Below are 23,640 nucleotides of genomic sequence, written 5' to 3' on the forward strand. Positions count from 1 at the left end.
AAGAATAAAGTGTAGTATTAGTAAACCATGGCAATGCCTACCTGTAAATCATTCCTGGAGAGCCAGTCTGACGCAGTGATAGTCTAGCTGGGGAGTCTGTGGTGGATTCCGGATACATGGAGCCAGCTTCGGGGGCTGTGCTCAACGTGCTGGGCGCCTTCTAAGAACTAACACACAAAACAAAGAAAAATGTAAGATAAATCACAGCAACAAATAAAAAAACAGAACAATTTCTTACAACATTATGTACAGTACGGTAATATTAGTTGGGGAGTCAATGGGCAACTACTTTTGTGCAATATAAAACCTGCAAAATACATAGAGGAAGATCTCCTCTGAATTGGCAAACACTGGACTAGATAGCTAGATTCTGAAAAGGACTCCATTAATCTGCAGGTATGAATTCATTCCTAAGAGACATCTCCCCTCCAAAGTCTCGAATCATAAGACCTTCTCTGAAACTGAAGGGTAAAGACTCAATTTCACAAATCACGCTTAGCCTCCACTGTTAAAATGGCAGCCTTATAGTCCTGTAATAGCACGAATGTAGAATCATGGAATTTTCCATGTTTTGCACATTGATGAGTAGCATTATTGGTCTCTGTCCACTAGAGGGAGGCAGAGGAAAGTGGAAAGAATACTGCAGTAAACCGTCCAGGAGGTTGTAACTACTGAGCCGCAGTGTCACCAATGATGTGCAACAAGAACATCCACAAAGGGAGATTTACACAACGTCTAGTGCAGCACATGCAGCGGCTAGTCTTGGCCTTAGGCTCTGTTCACACAAGTCTCAGTACCAGCTATTCAGACTCCTGAGCCAATGTGCCTGGATAACTGTAAAGGCAGTAGAACAGAGATGGCATCACAAAACTCCCTTAGGCTAAGGCCCCATGTAGTAGGCCGCAGCAAAGAGTGCTGCGGGGGTGGGGGGTGGGGACGACGACGACAAAAAACAAAACAAAAAATCCCAACCCCCCTTCCCCCCCACCACACACACCACGGAAATGCAGCACACTTCCAGCTTCAGTACCGTGGCATGACCCCATCACAGTGTACTGTATTGAGCAGTCTTCTGGCTCTGTATACTGTGTATATCCAGGGAAAGAAGGGTGTTAAAGGGTGTACTTTTACAATTATTTGGTCATGTACAGGGCATATTAAAGTGTAGAGAATGATGCATTCACTCTCTGAAGCACTGTTCACTTTGAGATACAAAGGTCAGTAGACGGAGCTGCCGATTCACACAAAGACCTCCAATAAAGATGTACACCTGCCTTATGACACCATACATGTCTGCAATCTGCATGACAAAATGATATCTTAGAAGAGGTCTTAAATAAGCTAAGTGCTATTTGCAGTGGCTGTGCCGCCTGACATGGAGAGCTCGCCTGGGATCCCTCTACCCGCCATGTATGCAGAATTATTGATGATCTTGACTTATGGTGGTAAACATATCCAGCAGGATGCCAACAAGACGCACTTACATTTTGATTGGGAAAGGGAAAAATAAACAACTTAAGTACATTTCCTGAAAGATCATTGACTTCTCCGGGCTGTACGTACACATTTCTCCGACTTGGTAAAGCTTACGATACATTTTTTCGCCTTCTGGGAAATGGTGTACACTGCAAGTGCGTAAAAAGTGTACGGCAATGTATGACCGAAATGAACTAAACAACTGCATTGTGGGAAGAAAGAACAAACTTCTGTGGATATCATTTACAAGGCATAAAGCAGATCTGGGATTAGAAAGAATGGACCGGGCAGTTTTGAGTCTGGTGTATTTAGATAGATGCAGTGGATCAATGTGAAGAGCTGCCAGATACTGGATTATCAGAATTAGACGGTTTATTCATTTAGTCCTTGGGGGAGGGGGGGGTGCGCTTCACATTACTGCTAGTGTCCATTGTTAACACTTTCTGACAGATGCTAGCAGATCTATCAAAAAGCTGTTAAAAATCCCATTGATTTGATATGTTCTCCATTAGTCATTTTTGCCCAAATCTATCATATCCATTATTTTGGTGGCGACAACGCAAGGTGCGGGACTTTTGGCTCCATTCACAATAATGGACTTATGAGGTAGGTTTAAAAAAATAAATCAATCCATCTTCTCCACCTCTTCTCCTGCTTCACCGTCACGTCTTCATCCAAAAGCGCCGACTGCGCGTGTTCGTTGCCTATTATCCTGTGGCGTCTCCCATTCGGCCACAGGAAAATGGCCGATGAACATGCACAGTTGGCACTTTTGGATGAAGACCAGAAATGAGCGAGTTCAGGGCCAGTGTCAGCACACGGCATAGTCGGGCAAGTGCCGGGGTCCACAGAGCCTCTCGGGGCCCCCGGCACAGAACGCAGGTGCAGCGTTCTGTGCTGATGCCTGGCTGCCGATAAGTTGAACATATAAGTGAGTAAAGCAGGAGCTGTCACAGCTCAGCCCCTGCCTTACCGCTGCGCTCCGGTATGTGACTGGAGTGAGAGAGCGGCGGGGGAGTGTTGGAAGGTGAGTGCACGTGTTTGTGTTAAACACTGAGGGGAACATAATGCCCCCCTATGAAACTGGGGGCAGATGAAGGGGGGGGGGGGAGAACGGAATGACACTGGGGCAGATGAAGGGTGGGGGGACATGAATCTGGGAGCAGAGATGGGTGGACATGAAACTGGGGTCAGAGATGGAGGGGGGGGGGCATGAAACTGGGGGCAGATAAAGGGGTTATATGAAACTGGGAGAGATGGAGGGGGGAATATAATTTACAGGTGACTGTAGGAAGAATATACTGTGTGGGGCACATGAAAAATGAATGAGAATGGGCGAAGTCAGCATTAAAGTGGGCGGAGCCAAGTTTGCCGCAGCGCGCACTGCATATTTCGCTCCTCTTTCGGCTCTTCAAAAGTTGGGAGGTATGCTCACTCATCGCTCTGGAGCGTCCTCGCCGGCCGACTGTGTAGGTGACACCGCTCTCCTGCGTGACGTCATTTGTTTCGTCCCGCCGCAGCGGTGCGTAGTGTCCCGACTCCTACAAGCAATAAGGACATGACTGGGCTCCCCGCTGGTGAGTATTCTTCAGGGGGGAGAGGGGGAGGGGGAGAGGGGGAGGGAGAGAGAGAGGCAGGGGACCCACTGATTTGCTCCATAAGGGGTTCCACTGAGGCTCTGTCGCCCAAGGGCCCATAAAAACCTGGAGCCAGCCCTGAGTGAGTTATTCGATGCGCTTATCCCCTTGGTGTTCGGCTGCTTACATGGAAACCTATGGCAGGGAGGTATTCGATCGAATACTACTCACTCATCTCTAATGAAGACATGACGGTAATGCGAGAGAAGAGGCGGAAGTGAAGAAGATGGAGGCGGCGCAGGAGAGTTTTCAAGCAGCACAGGGAACGCCTCTAGTGCTGTTTGGAGAGTCATTAGCATAAAGACAAAAACCGTGCTATCTACCGAATGGCGGCGAGGAGAAGGATTCTAAAGGTAGGGGAAGAATAGCCTTTAAGGCTATTCCGATGTGGGCTTAGTTAGTTAGATCTAATGATCGAATCCCTTTAAGCTACATAGTACAGCTATACAGCACTTTTTAAAAAATATAAATAACGACATGGAAAATGAAAAAACAAAAATATCAAAACATCTTACAAAATAGGTTTGACATAAAAACAGAAAAATTAGAAATTTTCTGGTGATCTCTTCCCTTTAAACTGATCATTGAAATGAGATATTTATCTGCAGATCATATTCAGCTCATCTTAGTAGCATCTGCTGCCATTTTTATGTGCAGGACCTCCAGTGTCATCAGATTCCCACAAAGCTAAAGGGAATATAAATATATGATCATAAATGTAATTACATTTGTAGACAATCAAATGAAAATCTTTTATCTTGCAAATATACCTAAAGATTTTTCAGAGTTTTAAAGATTTTTTTTTTTTTTTTTTATAGTCATCTTAGGTTTCTTTCAGATCTGCGTCAGAGACTCTGTAAGAGACTGTTGCATTTTCTGCCGAAAAACGTCAGAGAAAAAAGTCCTGCATGGAGGACGACTCTGCTGATATAAAAATTATAGTAGTCTATGGGGTCCACGGGTAACTGGTGTTTTAGTGGGTGGACTCTCTGTTGTTTAGATCTCATGGTGGATACAAATGATTGCGAGCATGGTGCAGGTGGGAACCTAGTCCAAGTGATGACCGTCTTTTGCCTTGATCAGTTACCAGTGGATACGTCCATGAATACAGGAATTTTTCTATAGCCTGAAACTCTTTGCGGACAGATTATCTTGTATATGTACTGTCCCCATCTACCTTATAACCTGGCTACAATAAGAAAGTCATAGCTGGATTTCTGGCAAGTGGCAGAGTATAGAAAGTTCCTTCATTTATGGTCGTATCCACTGACAACCTATCAAGAGAACAGACTGTCCCACCCATAATAGAGAAAATCTATAAAACTGTTCAAGATTTTTAATTACTGTATATACTCGAGTATAAGCAGACGCCTTTAAGTTTACCACAAAAAAATTGGGAAAACTTACTGACTCAAGTATAAGCTGAGGGGGGGAAATGCAGCAGCTACTGGAAAATTTCAAAAATGAAAATGGTCGGAGTTTTTGGGTGCAGTAGATGCTGGGGAAGGGGAGGGGGTGTTTTGGTTGTCTGTCTGCCCCTTCCCTGAGCTTGAGGACTTTTTCTTCCCCCCACTTGGAATTCAGCCTGGCTGAATATAGGGTATTTAGGGCTAGTTCACACGGGGACATGGACGCTGATTTTGACAGCAGATTTTGCGGCCAAATCAGCGTCCATACAATGTCCACACTATGTGAACTGCTCCCGCCGCGACCATCGCGGTCGCGGCTTTCACCTCCGCTGTCGGCTCAAATGAATGAGCCGACATGGAGGGCGCTGCGGCTGGGCGGAAGCCGCGACTCATCGCGAGCGGCTTCCGCCCGAAAGATAGGTCATGTCGCTTCTTTTTCTGCTAGCTCGCTAGCAGAAAAAAAAAAGCGAGCAGTTCACATAGGGATACATTGTATGGACGCTGATTTGGCCGCGAAATCCGCTGTCAAAATCAGCGTCCATGTCCCCGTGTGAACTAGCCCTTAGGATTGAGTGATTTAGAACTTTTATTTACTTTATTTTTTTATTATATTTCTTTAAAGCTTCTTTTTTTCCCCCACTATTTTATGGGAGATTCTATACATGACTATTGCAGCTGGTCATAGACACCCCCTCTCAAAAGAAAAAAAATTTTTTTTTTTTTTTTTTTGCTTGACTCGAATATAAGCCGAGGGGGGCTTTTTCAGCACAAAAATTGTGCTGAAAAATTCGGCTTATACTCGAGTATATACATTATATAGGTTTGCAAAAACATTTAGAATTTAATTGTGTACAAATCCAAATAAAGCTGAGCGCATGGGAATATCCCTTTAAGATAATGGCTGCAAGCAAAAATCAACTTGATCCACAAGGCAGCGAATAAATGTCTAATAGCTCATGTGATGTGTGTCCCATAGTGTTCATTGCGGATTTGGCATATTCTTACACCTATTTATGTGAATTGGTGACGTGCCTCATATTTTCATACCGCATGTGCTTCTATTGCTTGAAAAACATGGACCGAAATGTCCCATCACTAACGCTAAAAACACACACACACACACATATATATATATATATATATATATATATATATATATATATACATATATATATATACACACACATATATCGCTTTAATATAAGCTATAATGTATAAATAACTAAATACATATGGACAATTCAAAAATTGTCTCCCTAAAATGTATATTGCAATGAGAACTTCATCATACCGCTAGGCTGCGGTGTACTATGATCTGTCCATATAATTCGGGGCCAGAGAACACAATCTACTTATTACACCATTGACACATACAATACAACTAAAAGTAATAGAACTGAAGTGATACAACGAGACGTCTAAATCGTATGGGACTACCTCCAGGCGTCTCCATCTTTCTGAAGTGAGATTTTATGAAGAAACAGAGAGGATTTTCATATGTCACTTACCAGATTTCCTGCACCGTCTTATCTGAGCAGACCTGGCGTGTTCTCTGCAGTGAAGGGACTACACTGATAGGATGTGATATGTGCCCTTCGCCATGAGAAGAGTGTAAATTTCATCAGCTTTTCTTACAGCCAATGGTCAGGAAAAGATCTTGTTGAAATCTGGAGGACAATGGCGCTTGCAGCATGCTATTTAATCCGTAAGTGTTTTATAATGTAATCCGAACCCGCAATCCTAGTTTAGCTTTGTCCTCAAACAACACAACAAAGGCTGTAGCTATAAAAAGGGAAAGGGCTTGTTTTCTCGCTAATTACAAAGTGTTGATTTCCACGGACATTGTTCACTAATTTGTTGTACGAGACACTCGCGTGGCCAAAAGGGAAGGAGATGCTGGCGATCTTACAAAGTCTAATAGGGTGAGAAGTTTATCACACGTATACAAGTATGACGTCGCCTTCAAAGGCTAGAGGATGGGACAAAAATAAAAATAAAAATGAATACACACAGTCAAGTATGGATTGTGTAAAAGATTTCACAGACAGTAAGAGCTGGATCACTACAAGCCTACACAGACTGAAGACAGCAACTCAAAGACAGCTCCGAGCTCTCGAGAAGGGGGACGTCACAAGGAGCCAGGACGGACTCCAGCAGCCTACACAGACTGAAGACAAAAACGTATGACAAAGCGAAATACGAATTCCCTAGAGGGTGGCAACATCAATAGGAACTGGGACCATCACGAGCAACCTACACAGACTGGAGGTAGCAGACGTCAAAAAAACTACACAAGTCAGTCAACATATGGCCAAACACACATTGCCTAGAAGCTAGCTCCATCTCAAGGAGCCCAGGCCACAAGGCACCCCAAACATCAGCTTGGTTGATGGATGTAAATGAATGGAAATGTAGAAATCAACTATGAATACACTAAAAGATAGAACCATCCATAGGTCAAGACCTTTCTAGAAGTCTAAAGACTGGAGGTAGCAGACAAAAAATGTATACAAGAAATCAATATATATGGTAGCTCCTCAGGTAATAACTTAGCTGAAATAAAAATTACGTTCAACACAAAAGTCTCATGTGTTCTCTGGATTACAACAAAAACAAGATACAAAGTTACATTTCATATCCCATACCTTTTACACACTACTAAAACCTTACCTGCGCCTGTATTTACAAACTTCTACAATCACCGCAGACGAAGTCGCGGGTACCAGCTAGTTCAGTAAAAAAGGTAGTAACATATATAAGGCACAGAATAATACCAATTAACTATTCACTAAAAGGTAGCGGCATCACTAGGACCCTACATAGACTGGCGGCAGAGCAATGAAACATTCACAAGTGACTTTTAGGGCTAGTTCACACGGGGGCAATGAGGCAGATTTTGACAGCAGATTTGATTGACATGATCTTTCTTCAGGTGGATTCCGCCTGAGGAAAGCAATAGAAGTGAATGGGAGATGAAAAAAACGCCTAGCACTGCCCGAAAAAAGGGCTATCCTGGGTTTTCAAGTTATCTTGGAGATTCTCTGGAGACTGAGGCTAAACATTGCAAAAGGAGCAGTTTCTCTCTGCAAATTTACTACATATTTGGTATATAGATTGTATGTTCAGGTGCCACCAGACCACAACTCAGGTGATTGGAAGGAAACTGGAGAAAATCTGGGGGAACTCACCAAGAACATATAAACTACATTCAGATGTTATCCTTGGTCTGTTATGAAGCCAGGAAGTCAGCACTGCAAGCGGCATTGCCAAATGTCCTAAATTCTTGGACAGCCTAAGAAAAATTGCTGAGGAGCTTGTACAGACTTATTTTATAGTTCAATGGGTATGCTGACAAAGGGTTCATATCACTATTCTAAGTCACTTGTCCCCTTTCATTACATAATTACAAATATATATATATATATATATATATATATATATATATATATATTATATGTTATATAGGTTTTATTCAAAAAAAAAACAAAAAAAAAAACAAACACACTGGAGATCTGAGGTTTTTTTTGTTTTGTTTTTTTGTCCGGACAAAAAGCAAAAATTCAGGACAGCAATGCTGTTGGTAAGGGAATGGTAAGGACCCCCGAGCCATAGTGCTGAGCCTTTCTAATTTCTTCCATCTACATCCTCCCCCTTTCCCAATACTTCCCTCTCTCGTGCCGCACCGCTGCCTCTGGAATCAGGAGTCACACGCAGATAAAACCGTGATCACTGGCGGCCACTAGTAGGCAGAGTTCTGTCCACACGTGGCTACCACCATTTTCATCCCTTCCTCCTTGTTTCTCGTATATATCTTACTTTCTCTGTCCATATAACTTATTTATATTTATCAATTCTCATTTTTCCATCCATCACTGCTTTCAGACGACCATATGTCTAATGGTTGACCTCAATAAATTAGGAGGTTAATCTGAAATACCGCCCCACTGACCACTAAGTAGAGTACAACCAATATCCCCTTACAGCAGCTGTTCTCAGGATCCGCATTAAATAACAAAGCTGTTGTGTGGGGGCTAATATCCATGTAATAACTATTAGCCAAAAAAAAGGGGGGGGGGGTGACGACAACAACTGTCTCTTTGTCTTGTGTAATGTTCCTATGGTCTGATGACACATGAGAATAAAATGATGACTAGTGTGAAGTGCAGATCAGCCACAAAAGGTTTTCGATTGGTTTGACAAATGCTCACTTAGCTTTCCCAGGGTCCTGATCAGCCGCTCTGCTCCAGTACAACTAGTACAGCAGTTTCTAGACACCAGAGAGATGTTCCTTGCAGGAAACTATAAATCCATGCATGTCACCCAGCTTTCCCAGAGAGCAGCGCTTAACTATCAGTGGTTTGACTTAAAATGTATATGTTAAGAGTATTACAATATGTATTATAGGTAAAATGCACTCCGTCACTTTCTACATGCATTACTTCAGGGTCTGCCAATAGTGTTCAATATAAGACAGATCTGACATTGTTAGTTTTGCTTTTGTGCTTCTAGGATGAAACAGAAAACCAGAAATATTGATGGAGACTTTTGTTGTATTGATCCTGATTTACAGCCTGTTTTATACTCCAGAACTGTGCTCAATATTCTGCTGTTGACGTCATTGTGTACACACCTTACATGACTAGGAATGTCTGTAGGTATAACTGATATGCTGCAATTTCCAAAGCCATGACCGTTTTGTAAATCGCAGTGTGTCCGCTTCCCGTATTTTTCTGCAGTGTGTGGTTGGAGTTCACTAGAGTCCCTTCCACTATGCAGGGACTGTAATACACTGTCTTTTTTTCTCCCCCCTCCCTGGCCTAAAGAAATTTTCCCATCTTCTAGCCAGTGTTTTTCTTACGGATTGCCTATCCACAGGCTAGATCAAAAGTATCTGATTGGTGGGGGTCCGATGTCCGGACCATGCACCGATCAGCTGATCTGGCTGCCTCCAAGCACTGGAAACCATATGCAGGAAGCACCGGAAGCAGCTTTGCTCCTATTCAAGTAACCATCACCAGTATACAGAGGATGGGACTGCAGCTCCATCCATTTCTATAGCTTCTGACATGTGGAGGCAGCCCGATCGGCTGTTCGGAGTGGGTCCTGGGTGTTAGATCCCCACACAAGATACCGATTACTTGTCCTGTGAAGATTAGTATGAAAAACTCTGAAGTGCCTTGAAGCTCCTTTGGGTTAGGGTCCCACATATTGCTAAAAAAACAAACAAAAAACAAACAAAAAAAAAAAAAAAAAAAACACAGCTGAAAGACATTGAGTTTTTGGAGAGTTTTCTTCTAACAGCCTTTCTGCCCTATATCTATATGGAAATGGTGACATTTTCCATAGGTACACTTGACATGTTGCAATTTGTAAAAATTTTCAACAATTTTTTTTCTGCAGTGTGCAGATGGGATTAGCCAGAGTTCCATTCACTTTGCAGATACGGTAAAATAGTTTTTAGCAGTATGGGGTTTTAGCCTTATAAGAGGGGACTACCTAAAATGTAAACACGCAGAGAGGTTTTGGAAAGGCAGGAAAATGCTAAGGCCGACCCGCAGCAAAAAAGCGCTGCGGGAACAACTGTGGCCGCAACGTGATTCTTTCCACAGAGCTTTAGACAAAGTTCGCAGAGGTTTCCTCCGTGGACTTTGTTTCAATTATACCTATGGGAAAACCGCTGGCGTTTCCGTAGGTGTAATTGACATGCTGCAATTTACAAAGCCGCAGCATGTCCACAGTGTGGTTTTTACCTCAAAGTGAGCATGACAATCGCTACAATCCCATTCACTTTGCTCTGACTGTAAAACGCCGCAATTTTTTTCCAGGGCATTTCTGCTGTGGGCAATTTGCTGCGTTTACGCCACGTGGGGCACCGTCCTCAAAGAGATTTCGGCTCTGATGGCAGAAGCATTAATATATAGTAAATCAGAAGAGGAAGAACAAACCAACGTAATGGATGTACAATGTGGCTTCTCAAAACTTGAAACACATAATATAGATGAAAACCTTTGCCTTGACATCTATAAGGGTGCATTCACACTACTGATACACAGAATGAGCCGAGCGAGCCGTACACGCGAGCACTTCCCATTCACTTTAATGGGAGCGCTCGTAGTGAAAAAAGCAGCCCATTCATTTCAATGGGGAGCGCTCGTATGTCGGTTCCCATTGAAATGAATGGGAACTGCTTTATACGCACTGATTCTGAACGTGTTTTAACGTTCAGAATCAGGCAGCGTATCAGTAGTGTGAATGCACCCTTAAAGTGGAAAAAGGAATAGGCCATGACCATGCTATTGAAGGAATGGATACATCAGAATTTCTTTTAAATGAGTGGTATGTTAGGATATCCCCCCCCCCACACACACACAAGGGGTTGCGATCCTAGTTATGTGCTACAGCCCCTTTACCGTTCCCCCTGCACAGTGGCACGCCCGACCACCCGCAAGGAACTACAAACCCATTCACTTGAAAAAGAAGGAGCCATTGTGCAGGGAAAATGCCAGAGGGATCTTAATCCCTTTGTTCTGAGGATCAGCAGTGGTCCTAGAAGTCAGAGCCCCACCTATCAAAATGTTATAGCATATCCTAGCAATAAGCCATAACACAGAAAACGGGAAAAGCCTCCTTCATATTGATATGCTCTACACCTGCTGACCCACAATCTACAAAAAGTTAGAAACTTTGACTCTAGGCACCTTAAACTTTTTGTCCACAAACATCACATCTACTAGATATAGAACTCTAACAACAATGTGTAACAAAAAACGCAATCATGCCCAGTGCACTTAACCTCAAGACACCAGTGACCCATTTTACTAAGTTACTCTGCGACTTCCTATCCCTAAAGTAATTCTAAACGGCACCACGGAGGAATTGGGAGCACTTTAACCCAGTGACGCAAGACAATCGATGGCAAGTGACTGCTTAAGAAACACAGGGTAGGAATCTTCGCCTCTTGGTTGCAGGGAGAAGGGACTGTAAGGAATTAATTATTCATTAAGAGAGTTTAAATAAATAACGAATGATCTTATCCCTCATCATCTTTGGTTGACACTTGTTCCGGATTCTGTGGCGGAAGATCACAATGACCTTGATTTGTGTCAAGCAAGAAGAGGTAAGAATTACGACAAGGCGAAGCGATGAACTACATAAAATTGAAGAAAAATATATCTTTGTACCGTATTAGCCCGTGGATATGAAATGTAAAGATTGGGGCTACATGGTGGCTCAGTGGTTAGCACTGCAGTCTTGCAGTACTGGAGTCCTCAGTTCAAATCCTGCCAAGGGCAAAAACCCATCTGCAAGGAGTTTGTATGTTCTCCCCGTGTTTGCGTGGATTTCCATCCCATATCCCAAAGACATACTTATAGGGAAAAATGTACATTGTGAGCTCTATGTGGGGCTCACAATCTACATTAAAAAAAAATAAAAAAAAATGTAAAGATTGCGAGTCCTCAGTCAATGGCAGATTGCAATCTTTCGGGACTGCTAGGTCCAATCATCAGGCTGGTAGATCACAATATCTGAAAGCAAGCATGTTTATACAGGAATAGAGAGTCTGGGGCACAATTGATGGAAAGCAGTACAAGCAAATAAACAGATAAGTTTATATATATATATATATATATATATATATATATATATATATATATATATATATATATATATATATATATATATCAGTTCACAGGAAGGTTCTATTACTGTATAAATGTGCTTGCCTCCAGATATTGCGTTATACCAGCCTGATTAAGGGACCTAGCAGTCCCGAAAGCTTGCAATCTGTCATTTTTTTTTTAGTCATTAAAAAAAGGTATCAACTACTGAGGACTCTCAGTCTTTACATATCACTACAAAAAATAGGTGAGGTTTACTTTAACCCACAGCGAAATACTGAGGTTGAAATATAACCGGTATATAGTAAGTCCTGTCACCATGAATTGATCCTAATAACCCAATTGATGGGGTAGAAGTGCAACTCTGAAACATCTGTACGAAAGACAGAAAATAGAGCGAGTGTCATTTCTCACAATTCATCTTAACGGGGTTATGCCACGAAAAGTACGGTAGTTCTCTTCTACTCATAGGATACAGGTCAAATACACATTTACAGGGGCCTGAATGCTGAGAATCCCACCAATTTCCCCTAGTGTACATTTAGCCTAACTGCATCCCGGCCTCAATGTAGGTGTGACGGGGTGTTCAGCGCTCCTCAATGTACGTATGTACTGAGTATTCTATGAACATACACTTTATTAACCAATTTGACTTCCTTTTAGAGAAAAAACTGCTAAAAGTTTTCCCTAGCAACACACTGAGTGTTGGCAGGGATATTCGGTCCCTATGCACTGGGTATTGCCTTTAAGTACTGATATGGCAGTTGTCAAAGGCTTTATATCACCTACAATACTGCTCCTGGTGTCGTATGAAAGCTTAGAAATGCAGTTCTAGCTTTGTCAAAGGTGAGAAGTTACTAGTTAAAATCACAACTGTGAAAGAGATTGTATATGCAGCATAAATACCACTTCTACAGGTAGTATAAGAACAGAGAGCCATTTGCCAAGACCCCCTTCCCCAACAACTACTATACCTGTATATACCGGTAATACAGAGTGAATAAGAGACAGATCTCCCTGCCAACACTTGCTAGGAAGACGTTTAGAGCCTCTTTTCTACTAAGAGGAAGAAAAATAGGATGTTATATTCTAAAAATGTTCTCCGAACACCTAACAACCCCTATACATAACAGTGGGACAATGTAAAATCATTATTCAGTGAGCTCTTGGTGCCCTCTAAAGTTTGAATTATGACAACAGAATTATGATTATTTTTTTTATATATTAGTCTACGTAGGGGATTTGGAGCTCCATATCAGGAATTGGGACCACTAGCTCTACAGATATAGGGGGAATATTGATTTTAAATTCGCCAGAAAAATAAGCCAAAGGCGTCCATGCCAGATATTCCCAACAATGGCAAATACTTAAAAATAATTCCATGGAGGAAAGTGTTTATCCATGAATGGAAATATTATTCCAATTTGTGGATCATGAAAAATTCAACAGGACTGCAAGGTTAGCGGAGTTACAGACTGGCATTGAATCACGCTTGTAAACAAGGTTTCCTCTAGATGAAAGACAGTTTAGTACAATGAACTAAAACCATATGCAATTTCTGCAAAACCAATAAAACAGGTTTGCGAACAGTCAGTAAAGGGCACTTTGTGAAGGAGCAATTTATAATGATATTGGTCTGACTGGACAGAAATTGGTCACTTTTCTGTATGTGGATATGGGGCAGTTGTCCCTGCCGAATGCAAATCCTCAATGGTCTTTGATCACAATATTTATACATTTGCCACCTGCTTACACAATGTGCTGCTATTTTCTGCTGAGAAAACACAAACATGCTAATATATATATATATATATATATATATATATATATATATATATATATATATATATATATAGTGTGTGTGTGTGTGTGTGTGTGTGTGTGTGTGTGTGTGATGACATGAATAAAAACTACACAAGCACTGATGGACATGAAGCATCACCACTAGTTATGGGCAGGCTATCTGTATAAATCGGATTTATACACACCCCTAACCTATGCTCACATCTACTCTCTGGCCGCTATAGGAGCAGAACAAGAGAAATAATAGAAGAACTGGATGTTAAACTGGCAGACTCCAACAGAGCCCAAAAGATTGACTATAATGGGGTCCATTGGGCTTCCCCTCTGGTATGTGTTATTTTGAGAGTTGTATGTGGTCTCAACTTTTTTGGCTAATAGTTGTGTACTTAGCCTTAGCAGAATCCAGCTACAATGGGTTTATTGGTTGTCTGTAACAATGGCAACACATAGATCTGCAGAAAAGTACAGCATTTAAAAACTGTAAATGGTCTTAGAGACAAATGGATACTCCATCTTCTACGTAATGTGTATGCGTATAATGTCAGAGTAACCAATAAATGCGCCATTGTTATTTCTAAGTGTCTATGGAATGTATTATTGCTTAGTTACTAAAGAGTTAAAAAAAAAAAAAAGTTATTTGCCTATTCCTTAAATTGATACATGGGTGGATAGTTTTTATATATATATATATATATATATATATATATATATATATATATATATATATATATATATATATAGCTAATTTTAGTTTGCCTATTGATATGAGTAATGAGCAGACTAAAGGTTATACCTCCCTAGATCACAGCTGTGACCACTGGGGCCAAATATCCAAACTTCTCAGTAAGTCACCTCTGCAAAGTAAGTGTGCAGATACGTGGTATGGGTTATACTAATATGCAATGTTCCCCATATAGTCTCACATCAGAGCAGTTGCAATGGAGGACGGCTCAACCACACAGACACAAGCACATACTATTCCCCATACATGCAAGGTGCAATGATGTATAGCCTCCTCCAAATAGGAAAGCCAGGAACAATAAACTTAAGTCACCGAAACTCTTTAAACAGACAAAAAAAAAGTTGGACTGCAATAAAAAAAAAAACACTTACCTCCCTTCCCGGCCAGAGAGAAGACGTAAGATGTAAAGATGTAAGTGAAGGGAGAGAGATATCATCTAGAAAAAGGCAAAGATCCGCAGATTGTGCAAATATTGCAGCGCACACAATGAGGAATGCATTTTAAGCAAATCCCTCCCCGGTCAAATTCAGGATGGGTAAAAGCTCTGTCTATGGCTTTTACTGCTCAGCTAAAAATCCATTTAGGAGTGGTTAGGTAGAAGGCATGGAGGGGGGGGTGGACATAAAAATAACACTACTCCTGCAGAAACAATGCTTAATGCTGCTCTCACATACTGAGTCTGCAAGTTTATGCCAATATGACAGGACACAGGATTTCTCCTTGGCACTAATGCAGGGTGACGGTTATGACAGATACAAGCGCCACAAAGAAAATGTCAATCAAATGGCTTTACACCCAAATTGACAATACGTAGCTGCATATCAAGGGTTTACTGGGGAATGGGTTATGGCAGAGCCTCCGTATACCATTAAGAGTGTGGAGGCCGGAGAACAAATTGGGTTAATGTAGATCTGTGCGTGTCAATTGAGTCCAAGTTTAAAATTGGAATATTAGGTCAAGGACCAGCGGCCAAAGCTGTTGCTTTCTGCGTCATAAACTCTTCCTGATGACTATAAAGTAGCAATCCTAATAAATTAATGTCTATACATTTACTATAGACAAAAAACCCCTATGGTTAAGGCGCTTATACTGAGGTTACTGCAGTTTCCATATAGACAAGAATAACCATTATAAGTCTGACTCTTATGCAAAAGAATAGAATAATTCTATTCTTGTGCTTGGCGATCGTATAATTACTATTATATTCTTGTACATAGAATCATTAGGACTACTGTAATACCGTTCCCTATGCATACATGATATAAATACTATACCGCCGCACACTATGTCGAAGAATAGAACTATATTGCTTAGTTCTTAGTGATCATGATGAAGTGAATATATTGCCTCAATTATGATTAATAAATAGTTATTTTAGAATACTACTAGAGATGAGCGAACACTGTTCGGATCAGCCGATCCGAACAGCACGCACCCAAAGAAATGAATGGAAGCACCTGTGATGCCGGCCGGCCGCCGGCAAAGTCAGCGTCACAGGTGCTTCCATTCATTTCTATTAGAGATGAGCGAGTACTGTTCGGATCAGCCGATCCGAACAGCACGCTCCATAGAAATGAATGGATGCACCTGGTACTTCCACTTTGACGGTGGCCGGCCGCTTCACCCCCCCGCATGCCGGCTACGTCCATTCATTCCTATGCGAGCGTGCTGTTCGGATCGGCTGATCCGAACAGTGTTCGCTCATCTCTAAATACTACCCTATTTTGATTTGGGTCAAAATCGACCAGCCCTACTGACAGCTATGGGCAGCCAATAAAGACCCTCAGATTAATTAAAAACCTAAAAAGAAAAACCAAAAAAACTAATTGATTTTACAGTATTAATAATTGCATAATACAATTACAAATTATTTAGCGCTTTTTTTAAAAAAAATTTAAAGCCAGAGTCAGTAGCTCCCCCTCTCTGTTCCCAACTCCGCAGCCCCGATATGATGGATAGAGAGAGAGAATTGCTCAGGCTTGGACAACTCGCACCCCCCAACAGCTAATAAAAGGGAATGGTGCAGGAAGCAGACAGCTCTGTTCTCTGAGTAGCATTCATACTAGGCAACTTCACTTGAGTGGGAGCTAAACTGCAGTGACTCAGTTCAGCCACATCGGAGAACAGAGCAGTCTGCTTCCTGTTCCATTCTCGTAACAGTTTACCAGTGTACTGTAAAACGCAGTAGCGTTTCCACCGTGGGCAAATCGCGGCGTTTCCGGCCCGTGGGGCCCCTGCCTTAGGCCGGGCCCACACGCATAAACAGCACAAATTGCCCATGGTGAAAAAAAATCTTGGTGTTTTACAGTCAGGGCAAAGCGGATGGGATTCTAGCAAATCTCATGCCCACTTTGTGGTAAAAATAAAGGGGCAGACACGTCGCGATCTCCAAAACCGGCGTGGTTTTGGAAATCGCAGCATGTCAATTCTACCTAATGAAATCCTCATAGGTATAATTGAAATAAAGTCCGCAGAGGAAACCTCTGCAAACTGTCTAAAGCACTGCAGGAAGAACTACAATGCGTGGCCACCGCAGTTTTTTTTTTAAATTTTTTGTCGTATGACGCCATGTGGGTCCTTAATATGAACAGTATTTCTTTTAGATACAAGCTGCCTTAGATCTTCTGTATCAGGACTCGGGATGTTGTAGCTATGTGCATCAGGTCCTTGTTATTTTATATACCTTGTCTAGCTGATGCTTTGCCTTCAGAACCAAATTATCGGATCTCCTCTGCACTCTGTTAATATAGCCATACATTAAGGGTCACTTAGTAAATGGTGCCATTAGGTTTTAAGATGCATTGATATTTCTTCCCATGGGATGGTCCATTACCTCGGATCACCTGTCAGACTTGCTTACTTTACCCCTAGACATTTCAGGGATGTTCACGTTACATATTCTGCAATTAAGAACTGGTTAAAGTGAACTCTCCTATCCTTATCTGTCCCAGGTCCTCGGAAGTCCCACTCATAGAAGACCTGCATGACAAATAGGAGCTGCATTCCCTGGCCTGTCTGAAATCTTGTCTTATTCAGATACTGGTCACACTGGTGCATATTGCAGGAGCAGCACGGTGGCTCAGTGGTTAGCACTGCAGCCTTGCAGCGCTGGAGTACTGGGTTCAAATCCTGCCAAGGGCAACATCTGCAAGGAGTTTGTATGTTCTCCCCGTGTTTGCGTGGGTTTCCTCCAGGTACTCCGGTTTCCTCCCACACACCAAAGACATACTGATAGGGAATGTAGATTGTGAGTCCTATATGGGACAGTGACTGACAATATCTGTAAAGCGCTGCGGAATATGATGGCGCTATATAAGCATAATAAATAAGAACATTGTGGATCATTAGAAAAAAGAAGACTTTAAGGGTGTATTCACATAATATTGGACTGAAAATACAACACTTGTTTCAAGAGAAATATGGATCCAACTTTCATTTTTGCTATGTCTGAAACACACATACAAAAAATCTTGCATACCCCAAGAGTAAATTCACACACAGTAGTTTTATTGGTGACATTTCTGTGACTCAGTCACCTGATTGGAACTTGCAGGAATCCATGCCACAATGCCACGGGTGGTTACAAAAACCGGCCTATATCACTTGTAGTCACCACTTCACCCACAGCAGAGGTGATAGGGGGCCTCGATCCCAAAGGTGGGCCCTGCATCTATTAGACATTTGCTGCCTATCCACTATAGTCATCTAACTTTACCAAAACCTTAAACTGGAGCAGAGTTGTTTTATACAGATCTATCTTCAGGAGTATGGACTGCTGGGTAACCAATAATTCAGTACTACATATGGCCACAGGCACACAATCCTACTGACAATATTGTGAATCCGGGGATATTAGAGGGGTTTTCCCTTAATTAAAACCTTAACTTAACCCCCATCTACAGGACAGGTGATGGGTGTCTGATCTGTGGGGGTTCAGCTGGGGGTAAATCCTCTGATCACGAGAACCGGTATCCAGTGGCCATCCATTTCACCTGTCGATAGTTGATAAGTCTTGCCTATGAAAGTTTACACGTTTTTTGTTTGCTTGTTTTTTTAAATGCCTGTGTTTTTTGAGAAACACATGCATTTTTATGGAGAAAAGAACACCCTCAATATTTACCCATAGGGTGATTTCTCAAGAGATAAGTGGTGCCAGAGATATCTGGCAAATGTTCGTGTACCCACTCCAATAACAGAAGCTGTCACATGAAACCCCGATCAACGAATTGTCATATGTCTGATATCTGATGATTGAGGAGACAGCGACTGCCCTGGACGCAAGGTGACGTCACGTTCATTTGAATGAATGGCCGATCATATAATACATATACGGGGGGGTGTGCAGTGTCCCATTCCTAGGAGAGAGGTGGTAAAGAGGTGTTGATAGTTTCCAATATAAAAATGGGATATACTGTTTGCAAAGAACCAGACAGGAACGCCAAGAGAACAGTACAGTTATCAATATGCTAGAAATGTCTATTGTGGGACAATTCCCTTAACCTAGAGCAAATAGTCAAACTTCAAAGTGCTCTGTTTGTTTCTGCAATAGTTGTGAAACTACTACTCCCAGCATGACTGACAGGCTGAATTGCTGAACCGGGGGCTGTTGTTCAGGTAAATCGGCAGAATCACTAGAGATCTATGACGTGTTCTGGTCATATAAGAGCACAGAGTTCATGGCTGGAAATAGAACGCTCTTATTTCGTAACATATATATTTAATTGGCAAAGTATTTCCATGGAAACAGATTTTCAATTTGCTACCAAATATTTGGGTTCCTACCAGCAATAAATCCTCTGCATCAGTGTCAGCAGATGGTCCTTCAAAAAAAATAAAAATCTTGTATTCTGTTCCCATTGTGCTAATCCTCTTTCCAGAATACACAGATATTGTGCACTTGCTGATCGCTTGTTACCAGTTGCGTGAGTAACGTTTAAGAACACATCACGTGTTGTAATAACCCATCGAAGCACAACTAATACTAATAAGACGGAGGGGCAAAAATATTCAGAAACGTGACAGCTGCACAGATGGCTACAAGACCTTACATAGCCTTTCCCCAGTAATAACCTTACCCGCTACATATAGGATAGGGAGCACCTGTCGCAACGCTTGGGTTCCTGGCAATCTCAAGAACTGGGGACTAGAGCCCCTCGTGTAAATGTATTACACAGGGGGAGAACTTGAAATAAGAAAAAACGCCCATTAAAGAAGTTGTATCAACTTTAGAAGTAATACCCTATGGATAGGTTAGAGGATAACTTCATTATTGGTGGGGGTCTGACTGTTAAAGGGGTTGTCCCATCACAAGGATCCTGTCTATACTGCTTGTTAATGTGGATGTAAGACTTTTCCTAAATACATTGCTTCAGCAAAACTGCTTTGTTTGTCCACTATCTTACTTTATTCATTTTTTTTGACACATCCCTTGACTTATCTGGTCATAAGTCAAGTGATGTATCTGCTGCTCTCAGGGGTGAGGGAGGAGGGGCTAAGTGCACAGGAGCGAGCCTGGAAGGGGGGGGGGGGGGTAGTTTACCCTTTGGGGGAAGGGTATCCACTGTAATAGAGAGGCGGATGCCGGGGAGGGTTAGACGCCGGCACAGATGCCTGCAACATCGCTATGCTCCTGCCCTGCATGAAGCCAGCAGCGGCAGGAGCGATGATGCTATTCTGGGGGGGCGGAGGAGCGGAATAGCAGCATCGCTCCTGCTGGCTTCATGCAGGGCAGGAGCTTAGCGATGTTGCAGGCACCACTTTTTGCATACTACTTAAGGAACCCCCCCCCCCGATTAACTGCAGTAATAGATACAATAGTCTTCCTCTAGATGTGACTGCATGCATAGATTTGTATCACCAAAAGGGGTTGTTTGGCGAGAATTTTTTTTTCAGAATGGGTTAAAAATAAAAAAGCAGCAGTACTCTCACAGATTTGGCGCTATCTATCAGTAAAACTACCAAGATATACTATAAGGAGTTGACCTGATATTGAGGGCCTATCCTTGAGGTATCAGATCAGTGGGGCTCCGACACTTGGAACCCCTACCGATCAGCTGCTGCTGGATTTACAGTACGGAAATAAGATCGCTCCGTACACTGTGCAGTGGCCAAGCCCTACTATCGCAGATCAGTTTCTGTTCACTTGAAGTGTGAATACGGCTTAAAAGTACAAATGACTAAAAGGGTAATAAATCTGCTTATGGCTTCACGTGACTGAATCCAGAAGCTGAGCAGCACGAGCTAGGATTTTACTGCTCATCATACAGCTCAGGCAGTCGGAATCTCTTCCAGCGTTGCCGGGTCCACAAGCTGCACAACTGACAAGACGTCTCCTGTGTAATAAGGAAGTATGACAGCACAGCCTCCGGACAGTCAGCTCCTACAAGGTCCTGTCTGGTTACAAGAACTGTTCAAGTTTCATTGATCTCTAAATATGGTCAGTCACAAAGTTATGTATTCCTGGAACCTGCTGCCGATAATGACTGTGCCCAGCAAAACCAGACCCTATATGTAAGGGATATAAAGAGGACTGGAGAAGAGTTACAGTATGCACCTACTGTAAAGGGCCTGGCCTGCAGCACACCACACTAATATATATATATATATATATATATATATATATATATTACACACACACACATATATCACACAGACCAGATTATGTGTACATGAACGACTCTATATCACACTTATTGTGAGCCACACTAGAGACAGGGGCTGATGACAACACCTATACAGTGCAGCAGTATATATATATATATATATATATATATATATATATATATATATATATATATATAAGCAACCTGAGTAATGAAGGGATGCAATATGTAAGTTATAAAAAGTAAGGTGGTAGAAGCTAAACCCTACCAAAAGCTGGGTGACTTTGCCAGGTCCTTAAAGGTGTGATGCAGTGAGTCCGTGAACAAACTACATTCCCTAGGATTCATCTGCCTGCTCTTACTCTCTCATTTGCAAGCTCCCCCTGCGAAAAGCGAATTCCAGACAATGGGGGGGGGGGAGGGGGGCCCGGGCTGCAGGTGGGTCGCGCAAAACGGGAACACTGCAGTGGACGAAGTCGCGGGTACTGTTAGTCTCAAATAAAATAAAGCCAAGAAAAGGGTGCACAAGAGAACCATGAGTATATAGTATTGCTGTGGATGTATCTGTAGATATGTTTTTGGAAGCTGGACCCTTTAACCAAGATATGTAATTAGAGTTTTATTGTACCATGTGTGACACACTATTACTGTGTATATGCTGATGACTTACTGAATGGTATGACGTGTCACTGTCACTTTATGTTTGCTGCTGAGTCATTGCCACTTTCTGGAAATATGGCGGTGCTAGGATTCTATTCAAATGGACACAATCCTTGTTGGGCCCATTTGTTGTTCTGCAGGCGGTGTCCTTTTCAGTCACCTAAGGTACAGCATTTGCACAATATGGCTGATGCCTTAGTCACACCAGGCGGGAAAAGCCTTTGCAAACCTTCAGGTCTTCATTTTGCAACTCCATTAATGACTGTTGTGGTCAGTGCGGAGTGTTTCCAAAAGCAAGTGTAGCAAACCTAGCATATGCCTGAGAAGCAGGACCTGTAGGAGCGGAAAACCCTGTGAGAACTGAGCAACCACTGATCTCACATCGAGTGAGGTCGCTGAACACTCACAGAATCCTTGGCAGCAAACACTTAATGCGCTTTCCTTGGTCACTTCTCTACAAGCATACAAATAAAGGGTATTTAGCGGCCCTGTCCTTGGGTATGTCAGAATATGTCAGGGAATATCTGGTCTTGCACATCTTGTTGGTTTAGGGGCCAAGGTCCTAACTGGCTTACATACATGGAAAATATATATCTAGTGTTAAACTCTTAATAGTCAATAAAATTTATGCTAACATAAAACTCTTTATAATGTAATCTTACTGTGCAGGTGCTAGTTCTCCATTGCACATATAAGTGGTGTGGAAATAGGTAACCTCTGCGGCTGCCACGTGTAAAATGGCCGCAGTGACATTGATCTATGTGACCACATTTATCTACTGTATGTGACCACTGCTTTGGTTGTACCAGGCACTGAGCAGTAGCAGAAATCATAAGTATATACCAGAAACTGGTGCATGTATATGAAAAGAAGTGGACGTGGCTAGGTACACCCAAGGAAGCGTTCACATGGATATGATATGATGTAGAAATCTAGTGCTTACATACATAGGAAAGCAAGAACCTGTGATTGCATGGTGAGGGTAGAAGGATAGTAACTTGCCTTTTTCTATAAGACTGGCCAACCCCTTTAACAAGTTGCGAAAATCATGTGTCAATAGTGTGTGTGTATAAATCTGACATGGCCAGCACGGTCAACAGTATCAGACTATGTTGTGACACATAACAGAGCTCTAAGGCCCTATCCACATCTGCATTTGGGGAATGCACTTGGGGACCCCCCGAATGGAAACCGATCTACATAAAAAAGCGGTTACCTAAGGAAACCCGCAGACCCCATACACTATAATGCATGAAAAATGCAAAGAGAAAAATGCTGCTTGCAGGACTTCTCTCCGCATATTACATGCAGATAGGCGAACAGAATGGCCTTAACGCAGATGTGAACCAGGCCTAAGAACCCCTTTATATGTTATTTTATGGGCAATACTATTGTAAACATGTCGGGAGAGCAGACAGGTCCACTTTAAGGTCAGAGCGTTAAATACAAGAAAGTACAATTTATTGGAAACAGAAATCCCTCTCGGACCACAGTACGTTTATAATATGACGACTATTTTTAAGAAAAAGTCTACAATTAATGGGACAATCTTGACGGCCGCAGGGCTGCCCTCCATCCTCCTGACCATCCTAATTTACATGCTCCAGCCATAGGCAAGTGGAGCAGAGGGCATCTATAACTGGTATAGGATTATAGCAATATTGTGTAATGTGCGGAATATCAGTAATGCCA

General features: G+C 42.2%; 1 protein-coding gene across 9 annotated transcripts in view; it reads right to left on the bottom strand.

The window, feature by feature from the left end:
- The window catches only part of KCNAB2 (potassium voltage-gated channel subfamily A regulatory beta subunit 2), a 126,567-nt gene that overhangs the window by 90,814 nt on the left and 12,113 nt on the right, over window positions 1–23,640 (bottom strand). For 6 of the 9 annotated variants that reach the window (XM_075279806.1, XM_075279804.1, XM_075279805.1 and 3 more), the window contains exon 2: window positions 42–167. The exons of 1 other annotated variant lie outside the window; for it this stretch is intronic. In XM_075279806.1, the coding sequence (XP_075135907.1) occupies window positions 42–118 (77 nt within the window). In that variant the 5' untranslated portion in view covers window positions 119–167. Of the gene's footprint in view, window positions 1–41; window positions 168–6,030; window positions 6,158–15,057; window positions 15,532–23,640 lie in introns of those variants that run through there. 2 more of the 9 variants (XM_075279803.1, XM_075279802.1) reach the window with 2 other exon arrangements.

The sequence above is a fragment of the Leptodactylus fuscus genome, chromosome 6, assembly GCF_031893055.1.
Source record: "Leptodactylus fuscus isolate aLepFus1 chromosome 6, aLepFus1.hap2, whole genome shotgun sequence".
NCBI classification, from domain to species: Eukaryota; Metazoa; Chordata; class Amphibia; order Anura; family Leptodactylidae; genus Leptodactylus; species Leptodactylus fuscus.